This window comes from Xenopus laevis, chromosome 3L (assembly GCF_017654675.1).
Source record: "Xenopus laevis strain J_2021 chromosome 3L, Xenopus_laevis_v10.1, whole genome shotgun sequence".
NCBI lineage: Eukaryota > Metazoa > Chordata > Amphibia > Anura > Pipidae > Xenopus > Xenopus laevis.
The window spans coordinates 78,980,250-78,993,583 of NC_054375.1; the positions used below are offsets into that span (position 1 = coordinate 78,980,250).

Here is a 13,334-nt window from a genome sequence, read left to right on the forward strand (position 1 = left end):
GTAAGTGACAGAAGCATAGATCATGTGCAGTGAATCAGCAGAAAAGAAGATGGGAAGCTACTGGGGCATTTTTGGAGACACAGATCTTTACTGCTAAAGGGCTCTGTTTGCCTTGGATTGGTACAGAAGGCCAAAACATAATGGACAGTTCTAGTTTTTAAGTTCAGCTTTAGTTCTCCTTTAAGAAAAATTGTTGTGCCTCCTTTATAAAGTTCTAAGTATCTTTATTTGTTAAAGTGTGATTTTCTAATTTGTGGGTAGTGCCCTCTTGGTTGGGCCCTTCTTAGACCATAACAAACATTTAGCCATGCAAATGCATGTATGTATATGATGTGTTCTACATATATATGAAAATGTAGTTTTAAAATTAACTGCCACATTGTTCCAATAGACAGTAACTAAGCATTTACCCTAAATGGCTTTTAACCCTTATCCTCCCCCCCCCTCGGTTTGGGCTGTGCAGCCCCACAGTTTGGATATTTATAATTTAACTGGGTCTGGAGCAAGGAATGCAGGGAATACAGTAAGGTGTTTACGCATATCTGTTAATTTTTTTCCTCAGCATTGTGCCCATAATAGAGCAGTGACCCATGAAAAATAGCTTAGCAATTTAAATCACTGAGGGTGTCTTAACATTGTCCTTGCTCTCTAGTGAATTAGCCATTCCTTTTTTATTTTATTACTGTCTCTGTTTTACAATGGAGCAGAGCTGCAATATTGTTTTTCTTTATAAATAACTTTCATAACTTTATGAAAAATTGTGTTTGCAATGCTAGTGTGTGTATGTATATATTCTAATTTGCTACCTGCTTACACAGTTTGTTTAAAGGAGAACTATAGCTTAAGTAAAGAAGTTGTACATTATGTTTTGTGCTTCTGTACCACAGAAGGCAACCACAGTCCTTTAGCAGTAAAGATCTGTGTCTCTAAAGATGCCCAGTAGCTCCCCATCTTCTTTTCTGCTGATTCACTGCACAAGCTCTGTGCTACTGTCACTTACTGAGCTTAGGGACCCACTCACAATATACAGTACACATAGAATAGAAATGTCACAATATAAGGCTGATTAGTAATTAATACAGAGAATTCCTACATGGCAGCACAGAAACCAGTGCAATTAGCATCAGAATTTAATAATCAGTCCTGTAGCACCAACCTCATTTTCTGCTTGATAATTTGTGACAGCCCCTAAACTCAGCTTCTCAACAGCTTCTCACATGCCCACTGAGCATGTGAGTGTCACAGACATTTTCCAAGATGGTGACCCCCTGTGACAAATTTGAAGTTCTGGATAATTGGTGCTATTGAGAAGCTGAAACTTTAGGCTGGTGCAATAAGTTCAGTATATAAAATATGGCATTTTTAGCCATATCCATTTTAAGGGTTTAGTTCTCCTTTAAGATACCCTCTTTCTTATGAAACATACCTACCATAATCCTCCTGCAAATAATTAAAGGGACTGTTAATAATATATTCATTTCTTAATATGGATTTTTGGTTATTTCACTATTTTCAGTTCCCTGCTGTCAATTTAAACATCTGTATGTTTTTTTTTCAGTCACTGACTGAAAGTAGGATGATATGTAGAAAAAGGCAAATGCACAAACAAAGTTGCAAACTTTTAGTCTAAATTTCCATGGTAATAAAAGACTTCAGTTCTACATAAAATAGGGGCGGTCCAAATTTGACTTTGATTGCATGTAGTTGTCACACTGTTGACATTATATACCCACATTTTATAACTGATCTTATCGACCTAGCCATTTACCTATTGACGTCTGTAGCATCATTTTGGCAAGAACTGCCCATAAAGCATGACTTTTTATACACATAAGCAAAAGTAATTTAGAATTATAAATTGCTTTGATAAATAGAAGTGCAATTATCTTTTTTCACTGATATTTAGTGCCACAATGCTTTCCATGCTTGTATTCAAATGCACTTAAACTTTTTTTGGAAAACAGCTAGAAAAGGTGAATCTTCATATTATGGTATGAAGACTCTATTTTAATAATCATTTAATGAAGATTTAATTTATCTTAAGTCATACTCGTACGGTCTATATAACTGGGTGTTAAAACATTCATATCATACGTCTGTCACCCTGTGTGGTGCTTGTGCACAGCTATAATGGTGGTTTTTAATATCAGTCTCTGGGCTATAAAACAAGATGCAAATGGATAGCACACACAAAACACAGAATTGTGTTTGAGTGTGTAGGAAAAAGTGATTAATTGTAATAAAAAAAGTCTGTTGAGCAGTTTCTTACAAATTGTAATTTTCCCTACCAAAAACACACAAATTTGTTATATTGGATATATTACAAATGGAAAATGATCTGCCAGCAGCTTCACCTGATTGCCTTGTATCATAACTTTAGTTCATTCACATACCTATGTGTTTTTACTGTGTTTAAGGCAGAAATACATATTACACACCTAGCGTTATGTTTGATAGATAACTTTATAATACAGTTTTCAAAAACTGCACTTTATTTATAATTTTTTCAGGAGATAAATCTCCCCCTAAACTTGAACCATCTGATGCATTACCTCTACCTTCAAACTCGGAGACTAATTCAGAACCACCAACCCTCAAACCTATAGAACTCAATCCAGAGCAGAGTAAGCTTTACAAAAGAGTCACATTTGGTAATGAATTGCATAGCACTACTATTCAAAATGAAATGATAAATGGACATACTCCAGAAAATTTACTTAAGGACAGTAATCTCAATGAGTCGACAGATTCTGAAGTAGCGGAATCATCAGCTGATGTAAACAGACGTACATCTATTCTCTTCCACAAATCAAAAAGTGTAAGCCCCCAAAAGCCTTCAAAGAACACTGAAACCCAGCCAACTTCTCCACAGCTAGGGACCAAAACCTTTTTGTCTGTAGTCCTTCCAAGGTTGGAGACACTCCTGCAACCAAGAAAAAGATCAAGGAGCACCTGTGGAGATTCCGATGTTGATGGAGAATCCCCAGTGAAGCGAGTGGATACAGGTAAAAAGCTTTTCTCCATATTTGTGAAAACAAGGATATTTAAATATATTTACTAACCTAATAAAAATGTGCTCATTCCATGATGTCCTCATGACTATTAATCGTTCTGTGAATGTTTAGTAAGTATTCACTTTCTAGAATTAGCATAACTTTGGATTTGACTGCCTGCTGTTTGTATGTCCCTGCAGTCAGTAGGTAAAATATTTGCCCCCTATGTCTATGTATCTATGGGGATGAAGATAGCTCATTTTGACCAGAGCCTTGTATCTTCCACTCTTGGGAATAGTAATAGGTATGTGCCCTTAGTGAAAATTCTTATTCTTAGTACAGCAACATCTGAACCCCAAGGTGAGTGTTTCTGCTTGAATATGTATTGGTAAAAGATACAAATCTCTATACTACATATGTCCTTTTCAAAGAAGAAATATATTGAACATTAATTGCTCCAGATTCTAAGGAGCTTGGTAAGTAATATATGTTTTAGATTCCTTGAATCTGTAGATGAGTGCTTGTGATTGAGCGATTTGATTTATAGGTGTCACAGCAAATCCACACATAGCAAGCCATATATTCTATAGATAGGATGTGTTCCATAGTTTATCCCAAATTGGTTATTCACTTTTTCTTTTGTGAAAATCATGTGGCAAAGCATGAGAGGAACCTACAACTTAAAGGAACAGTAACACAAGAAAATGTGTGTTTTAAAGTAATGAGAATATAATGTACTGTTGGCCATATTTAGCACCCTGCTTTTTGCATGTTGTCCCACAGGTTTTCTTTCTAAGGTTCAGCCATTAGCACTCATAGAATGAAGGGCTAAAAATCATGCTGTGTGAGGGAAAAAAATTAAGCTTTGTATAAATTTTCAATGTAATAGTTGTTAGCACAAAAACAAAACTCAGAAAGAAATCGCCAGTGCTTGGTCTAACTCACGCTGTGGTGTTGAGCAGCTGCTAAAAGCACCCTTGTGCAAGCAATTGGTCTAACCCACACTTTGAAGTTGACCTGTTGCTAGAAATGATTAAAAGCCATTATTTGAAGAAGAAAGATTGCAATTGCACAGTTTGCCTTTAAAAATAATTATGGCACATGCCATAGAAAGGTCCTTCATTATATGCAAGTCCTACAGTGCCTATTGCCATTCTAAGGCTGTAGTCCATTTAAAATTGTCCCACAGCAAACAGTGTGACAGAGTAATAAGACCATGGTGCACTTATCCTTGAAAATTCTTTGTAAAAAACCACAATCCTCCAGTGAAAACAAATAGCCTATTTTACAGTGGGAATTTATACTTACCAGCTACATCCTTCCAGGTTACTTAAATGGGTCATGCCATTAAAGGTTAGTGCAATTTGAGTAGTTGAAGTCATAATGGGAATTTACTTGTTAAATAGTGAAATCTTATTATATAAATAAAATTTTAATGACTGACAATTACCGGTGGGTAGTAAAATATCAATGATTTGTTCTCTCGTTTTACAGAAGAGGTCCTTCTCCCACCATAGGAAATAATGGGGTTTTCTAGGCTGGAGCTGGTGAACTCAAGTGCAAAAAATGTCATCAGTTGTATTGGAATGAAATGTTTCTGTTGAAGATTGTTTAATAAATAGGCAAAGTCTGTAAAATCTGCAAGTCTTTATCCATTTTATTTCTTTGCTTTCATCATTTGGGCTCCTTGTTCCAGAATAGTTAAAAATAATCCCCAGAGCAGCTAGTAGAATGCAGGCTCCCAATTTGGTATCAGGCTTTTTGGGGGCTATGTCACACTGCCAGCAGAGAAGACACAGATTTGGCCCTCTACTGTCCCATGTGTACTGTAAGTGACAGAACATCATTGAGCATGTAGGGCTAATATCAAGCAGAAAGTGAAATGAACCCCATCTGCACAATGACAAGTGTATGCCATTCATGATAGGTACTGCACACACAGGCAGTGGCAACCTGTGTAGGTAATTTTACACCTGCATACTGTGTAGATATATAGTTGTTGTAAGAAAAGAGCATGGATACTATACTGCTGTAAATACCAGTAGCTGTATAGTAGCATCCAAAGTGTGACTGTTTACTTAAAGGAGAATTAAACACCCTGCTATTAAAAATCACTATCCCCTACCCTACATAGTTCTCCCCCCAGCCTAGGAGTTAACTCCTGCAATTGCCACCAATTATTTACATAACTCTCCTTGCAGAGTCAGCATAGCGGAGCTCAGGGGTGCAATCTTCGGTCTTCTTCGTGAAGTGAGCGGCCTATCGGTGCATGTGCAGTTGGAGCAGTCTTTCAATACGTGACAACTGCACATTTGCCGAAAGGGCCGGAAATTGCTGATGGTAAGGAAGAAGACCCAAAGAATACCGAAGGGCCGGAAGATGGCGTCCGTGAGCTCCACTGGGATGACTCTGCAAGGAGAGTTAAGTAAAGAATTGGGGGCAATTACAGGAGTTAACCACTAGGCTGATGGAGCAAAATAAGTGCTGTGGCTCTGTTTGGCTGTACACCTGGTTTTTATGCAACCAAAACTTGCCTCCAAGCCAGGAACTCAAAAATAAGCACTTGCTTTGAGGCCACTGAGAGTAACATCCAACTTGTGCTCAGAGCCACTGATTGGGGATCACTGCTCTGGAGATAATTAAAATACTCAAAGGAGTATTTTTGTAAGTTTGTTTTAATTGCTTCTTTGTGTTTTTGTATTTTTAATTCTAATTGTTATAGGAAAAATAGCAGAAGAAGGTCTTTATCTAGGAATCTGCTTGTGTGGTGTCTTCTCTCTCTGATTACCTCTTTTGGTACCTGTACTACCATTTGCTATTTTGAGGGGAAGCTAGGTACAGGATATGTGTGCGCAAAACTAAATACACATACTAAGTAGTCTTGCTTTAGGCCCCTAAATATGTACAGGTATTTTTATATTTAAATATCTACATTTCTAGATAATTACCAAATGTTTATTTTCAAAAGTTTTTTTGTATGAAATATGTGGTGAAATTGAGAGAACATGAGAGCAGTGCTGAGTGTGCTTCTGATCTAGTTTGGACAAATGTACCTCCTTTTATAGCAGTTCGAACCCGTTTCCTTTTCTTTCACCAATTAGGACCCTCACAAGCATTACCAATGAGAGGCCAATTCTTAGTTTAACATAAACAAGGCTTGACTATTTATAAATTTGCTGAAAAATGCTCCTTGCCCAGAGATATAATGTGGCTGACCTGGGCTATGCACTTGCACAATAGAGTAAAATTGTAGCGGGCAAAAAAAAAACACCTTTTTATTCAACTGTGCATGCACACAGCCTAGGGCAGAGCAAAGATTCCAAGAGCTGAAAGAAGATGGGGGGAGTGTTGCCATGCTCACTAGAATATCCGTGATTAACCCTTAACTTGTCCTTTTGAAGAAGTATGCCATGTGTCAAATCTGGTTTACTCAAAGTATACTAAACATTTTTCATGAAGGTACATTATTACAGTTTTTTTGTAAGACACTCTGCCCCCCCCCACCTCAATTCTGTAAAGAATTTTCTATTGTGGCCGATGAGGTGGGATGCAGGCTATTGAAGTGCATATTTATTGATGTGGTTTTTTCCCACCCGTCTAAAAATTGCTTATACAGGCATGGGATCCATTATCCAGAAATCTCCGAATTACGGAGAGGCTATCTCCCATAGACTTCATTTTATACGAATAATCAAAATTTTTAAATATGATTTACTTTTTCCTCTGTAATCCTTATTTGAAGCAAAATCAGACTTTTGGGTTACTTAATGTTTACATTAGGGATGCACCGAATCCACTATTTTGGATTCGGCTGAACCCCCGAATCCTTTGCTAAAGATTCGGCCGAACACTGAACCGAATTGGAACCCTAATTTGCATATGCAAATTAGGGGTGGGAAGGGGAAACCATTTTTTACTTCCTTGTTTTCTGACAAAAAGTCCTGCAATTTCCATCCCCACCCCTAATTTGCATATGCAAATTTGGATTCGGTTAGGCTGAAGGATTCAGCCGAATCCTGGATTCGGTGTATCCCTAGTTTACATGATTTTTTAGTAGACTTAAGCTGTGAAGATCCAAATTACCGAAAATATCCGGAAAATCCCAGGTTCCGAACATTCTGGATAACCAGTCTCATACCTGTATTACCTATTAACAGTGTGAAATGCATTGCCATTTGATTAATTCAGTTATGTTCCTGTAAACACATGTCTCTATGTTGCAGGTCTCTCAAATGGTTATGGAGAAGGAGACAAGGAAAAAGAATTTACTATAACTCCAGGAAGAAAACTGGAACCTCGCAGAAGATGTGCATCAGAGTCAAGCATCTCCTCTAACAACAGTATCTTGTGCAATTCCAGGTACTAGTAATTGAATCCTAGTGATGCCCTATATAGCCTTCTGTTTATGATGCTGGTTATGGTGCCAAACAAGGCGTGTTTTTCGTATGCAGCTTTGTGACCGTAACTATTTGGCTTTTTAGTGATATAAGCGTGGTAAAGGCCAGCTTATTCCTGCTACCTGGGGGGGGGGGTCTTTCTAGCAGCTCCCTACATGATTTAGGTCATGTGACCCCTCAGGGGATCCTCTAGAAGAAGTTAAACCACTTTAACCTTCTGACTGTCTCATTTCCTGCTTCTCTGTAGACACTGTTTGCAATGGAGTAAATAGTAAAACAATGTACCAGTCGCAGATAATGAGCTGCATCTTATATCTTATCTCAACAGCTGCAACTTAGGAAAGGGAGCTTGTTTATACATTTTGAATAAATTACCATGTTTATAGGAGTGTAGGCACAGCAATGTGGGAATCTTCAGCATTTAAGGTATTGCTAGGAGTGTTTTTTCTTCAGGTTCCTCTACCCAGATATCACCTCTTACTATTACCACTACCAAGATTTGTTTATCTGTTAACACTTCTAACTGCAGTTTGTTGTATCATTCAGCTTTGGCTTGCCAAAATGTGGGAAAGGTAAACCAGCCCTTATACGACGTCATACGATAGAAGACAGAAGTGAATTAATATCTTGTATAGAAAATGGAAACTACGCTAGAGCAGCAAGAATTGCAGCTGGTATGTTATTTTATAATTAAAATTTATTTTTTTGTCTAAGGCTGAATTAACTTTTTTCTAGTACAATGAAAATTGATTATACTGTATGATATTTTTTTCTGAGCTCCGTGTTCCCCTCTTGTTGTTCCCTGTATGGGATCATAACAGTGGCATCCCTGACCTAAATCAATTTGAGACGTAATCAGTATTTTCCAGAAAGCACAATCAAATATTTATCATAATCATAGAATGTACTTAAAAGAAAAAAAAAGCAAATTTGCATTTTATTTATTTATTATTTTTAGAAATGCTGTACATATATAATATACAGATATGAAAACACTTTTACATATTGTCTGGAAAATTACTAAGTCTAAAGGACCATTAATTCTGGGAGAGCTATATGTTCTCAACAAAAACGAAAAATGTATACTGTAACTTGAGCCATCCTTTTGAGATGTTCTGTGCATTCACTCTGTGATCACCTGACTGCATGTTCTAAGATATGTGAGTATAAAGGGCTCAGATCTGTCCATTCATTGGCTGATGTAACCTATCATGGTATGCTTGATTTGTGTTTGGGCACGGTGCCTCATACAAACCAGAGGTACTAAACTCTTAATAAAAATGGCTTTATATGAAAGTGTTTCAAATATGTGCTATTTTATGTGTGATATCTTTAGAGACACATGCAGTTTTCATGAGTAAACTTTAACTTTAAGACATTTAACTTAATTAGTGTTAAAGGAGCTCTGAGATTATGATTATATGTGTATATATATTTTTTTTTACTAGAAGTTGGGGAGACGAATATGTGGGTCGCTGCAAGTACAGCTGCGTTTCTTGAACCTTTAAAAGTGGTTTGGGCTAAATGCAGTGGATATCCTTCCTATCCAGCTTTGGTAAGTTACAACAGTAGTGCTTTTCTTTTTATTAAGCAGGGTAGAACTCTTTCAACCCACCTCCATTGTGAATTCAAGCAAGTGTTAAAAATTGAATTGCCATTGTTAGAAATAATTTTATTTTCTACAATAATTATTAAAGAATTTACAAATGTTTTCCAGATAATTGACCCTAAGATGCCTCGAGTTGGTTGCCACCACAATGGTGTTGCAATTCCTGTACCTCCCATGGATGTTCTAAAAACTGGAGACCAGATGCAAACCAGGGCTGAAGAAAAATTATTTTTAGTGTTGTTTTTTGACAATAAAAGAAGTTGGTAAGATTTTCTTTTTTAACTCTGTATGAACATTTCTAAAATTACTGTTTTTTTTCCTCATTAACTAACAGTATTAATCCTCTAAAAAAAAAAAAACATGCCAATTGAATTTTACATGCTTTTACAATTGTTTTTGTTATTAGTGAAGTGTTTGGAACAGTGTTTTGGCCTTGACTCTAGATTTTACATCCCCTCAACGAACTTAAACTAGCTTAAATATACTTCATTGACAGGCATGTCATTGGGAAAATGTTAATATCTTACCTAAAGGTGGCCATACACTGAGAGATCCGCTCGTTTGGCGATGTTGTCAAACGAGCGGATCTCTCCCCGATATGCCTACCTTGAGGTGGGCAATATCGGGCTGATCCGATCGTGGGCCCAATGGGCGGTCGGATTGCGGGACCGCATCAACGAATAGATGCGGCCGCGATCCGACGGGATTTTTTGTCCCATCCGATCGAGATCTGGCCGACTTTCGGCCAGATCTCGATCGGTGAAGCCTGTCGGGGGGCCCCATACACAGGCCAATAAGCTGCCGACACGGTCTGTCGGCAGCTTTTATCGGCCCGTGTATGGCCACCTTTAGTTGGGGTGATCTTGCCAAGGTGGCAAATAGTTGCATTGTCCGCTTGTAGTTCCAGCCTTGTGTAAGGTGCCATTGTTCCAAGATTGTGCCTGCAATGTACCTTTTTAACTTTTTTTGTTACAACAGCGCCTTCTGCTGGTCATTTTCCCACCAGTCTGACCACCATGTAGTCAAGGAAGTTGTCAGGAGAAAAAAAAGAGGATGTTCTCCTGCTTCTGAAAAAAAAATGAGAAACCTCGGATAACTTTTCTCACATCTTTCCTAAGCAGAAGAACAGTAGTAAATTCACGGGTCCGCATGCACTCTAAATATCTGCAGTCAGAGACACAGCCCACAATGATCAAAGTTTCGGGGGGGTTTAACCTCCCCTGATGAAGGGAGGTTAAACCCCCCAAAACGTTGATCACTGTGGTGAAACATTAATAAAAAGCTGGGCTGCATCCCCGACTGCAGATATATAGAGTGTGTGCAGACCTGTGAATTTACTGCTGTTGCGGAGGGACCTGGCCGGGGTTGACGGGGGACCAGCACCACCATTGCAGTAAAGTGAAGTGGTGGTAGACATAACACATTACTAAGCAGAAGAACGTCACAGCAACCTCTTTCTTTCTCCCAACAACTTCCTTTGATTACTTGCTGGTCAGACTGGTGGGAAAATGACCAGCAGGTGGAGCTGTTGTAACAAAATTCATTCATATTAACAGTACATGTATCCCTTAATATCTTCGAATTGAAAGAAAGAAAATAAAGAATTTGCATTGCATGAGTGCTTAGAATACCCCCTCATCAATTTTACATCCACTTATGTTTGTTTCTTTATTCTTTAAACTACTCTTGTAGAATTGTAATCCTTTTACAAGGAAAGCAGAAATGGCCTAGTGACAAAGGAACATGGTTTGATATCATGAATGTATGGTTAGCAAAACTTAAAGGTTTTAGTAAGTATAGCTGCAGCAGGGGCAATCCCTTTTGTATTCTAATAACCTTTGAAGAGAGGTACCATAATAACTATGTAAGCATGGATAGTCCCACATGATCATGCTTAGGGTTGTCCAACTCAAGGCCTATGGACCAAATGAGGCTGTCAAACATATTGTTATGGCCCACATATATACCCAGGATCTTCACTGACATCTTTGCAACACTTACAATAATACCGGCCCAAATATTTGAAATAGCATGTAGCAGCATTGAAAATCTTGGACAGCACTGCTTTGCCATAAAAAAAAAAAGTCCTATACTGCCGTATAATATTGTTTTTGCTTCAGCCAATATTGTTGTACATCAATTTTTGAAGCGTAGAAATGTTACTTTCCCTCAAATGTCCAAAATAATTGGAATGGGGTTAGTATGTCAAAAACAAACAAACTTTAAACTACAATATAATCTGTTTACTTTACAGGCAGTGGCTTCCAAAATCCAAAATGGTTCCTTTAGGTGTTGATGAAACAATTGACAAGCTGAAAATGATGGAAGGACGTAATTCAAGCATTCGAAAGGCTGTTAGGGTTGCGTACGATCGAGCATTAAATCATTTAAATAGAGTTCAAGGAGAATCCGTTAGTGACTTCAGTGATATTGATTAAAGAAGGTGCTACAAAGACACAACATGCCTCACGTACTCTTAAGCTTTACTTAGATCCTCTTTTCTCAGAAAGAATGTATTGAAGATACAATTCCTAATCATTGGATGGGTAAAGATGTTCTGTAATGGAGCATGAAAACTCATGCTGCCGTTCTGCTGATTTTATCTAATTCATATAGATTGGAGTAGCTTCCACTAAAGTTGTTGAAAATTATGTTTATAGTGTTCATACTGTGTACATATATGTATATTGGGAAACTTAACTTATTCTGACCTGAGGTAGTTCCTGCTTCCTCTTGGCTTTTTGTCTGTTGAAAGAAATTTTGTTTGGCAAATTTTTTAAACTTTTTTTTTTTTTTTTTTAATGACAACAAATGGTTGAGCCTTAGCACCACTTTACTACATAAAAAGTGTTTTGTATTTGTCAACTAGATTGAAAAAAAAGTTATGTTAAAAAAAAAAAAATCTATTTAAATAACATGTATTGCTACCTGGTGTGTCCATTCCCGTATTTTGACTACTGTACCTAAAGGAATATTTTTTAATTATATAAAGTCCTTGCAAAAGATTTCAGTGTATCAAAAAATAATTTTATTTACACAGAACATTGGAAGAATCCACTAGTATTAAAGTATTGTATCTGATCAGTTATGAGTTATACAGTATTTTAAGTTTTAACACTGTTAATGGCATAAATTGGAGTGTAAATTACCATCTAGGAACATACTTTCTATATTTTTCTACAGTGTTCTTCTTAAATAACTAGGAAAGCATAGTATTCCACGGTGGTTCATGGTGTGTGTTTTTACTTTCAAAACTGCTTACAGTTGCACTCAAAACCCAAAGTTTTAATTTCTTTTTAGCATATGATTGAATTTTATATATATTTTTTTTAATTTACTGCATTTATCTTTTTTAAATGTTCTGGAGAAAAGTTTTCAGCACATTTTCCTCTTCAATATCCCACTGCCTTTTCCCCCAAAGATTTTATTTTTTTTATGTATACAAAAAAATAAATGTAATTATAAATGTGCCTGAGTTGAAAAATATTAATTTGTTTAAATTGAGAATTTAATTTTGAAAAATTCTATTAATGCGTGTTTTATTAAAGGCACATACATATGGCAACCTGCTTATGAAAGAATATGCATCAAATTGTGTTAATGAATATGTAACTGCTTTTCTGTATTAAATTTTTTTTTTTTGTTTTTTTAGTCTCCCTAGGACAGGCAGTTTATGTAACCAGTTATAGTTAAGAGAAAGCTTGGTAGCAATAGAAACTTTGGATACATTTTGTATGGTACATGTGATGTATATAGACTTAGTACAATTTTTTTTATTTTTAAGACAAGAAGCATTGTTAGAGATATACATATATGTATGGTGGTTTTCAGGAGCTGCATTTTTATATGAAAATAAAAAGTCAAGATTTTGATGATGAACTGTTGCATTTTGGAAGCTGATGATTTCATGGACAAGGAAAGGTAGAATATGATAACACAATCAGAAAGGTCATCACAAACTTGCTTAATCTAACTTACAGCACTGCTATATCTGTCCTGTCATCACAAGATTTTATTATGCTGCTGCTCCTTTATATATGAGTGATGACATATTTCCTATTTGTGAATCCACTGTTTTGCCTTGAGCAAGAGTATGTACGCATAATTTAAACTATAATCTTGGCTATGGCCCTCCACTGGTTTTGTTCTTTTAATTCAGCAATGACACATTAATCACATGGTAGGCCCACAGGTCATCGTTGACTCTGCAGGACTGTTTTTGCGGCATATATAAGAATACTTGTACTAGCATCTGATTTCCTTGGTGATGCTACTATTGGAAGACACTTTCCACTTACCGTTTGCATTTATTCTTGAAAACAACATAGTAACAGA

The 13,334-nt window shown here is 36.8% G+C and overlaps 1 protein-coding gene across 6 annotated transcripts in view; it reads left to right on the top strand.

Annotated features, from left to right (window-relative positions):
- Window positions 1-12,878, top strand: part of brd1.L (bromodomain containing 1 L homeolog) — a 32,553-nt gene extending 19,675 nt beyond the window's left edge. For 3 of the 6 annotated variants that reach the window (XM_018250949.2, XM_018250950.2, XM_018250951.2), the window contains exons 8-13: window positions 2,511-3,005; window positions 7,217-7,352; window positions 7,937-8,064; window positions 8,839-8,945; window positions 9,108-9,262; window positions 11,254-12,878. In XM_018250949.2, coding sequence (XP_018106438.1) covers window positions 2,511-3,005; window positions 7,217-7,352; window positions 7,937-8,064; window positions 8,839-8,945; window positions 9,108-9,262; window positions 11,254-11,437 — 1,205 coding nt within the window. In that variant the 3' untranslated portion in view covers window positions 11,438-12,878. 6 annotated transcript variants of the gene reach the window in all.
- The last annotated feature ends 456 nt before the right edge of the window (window positions 12,879-13,334 follow it).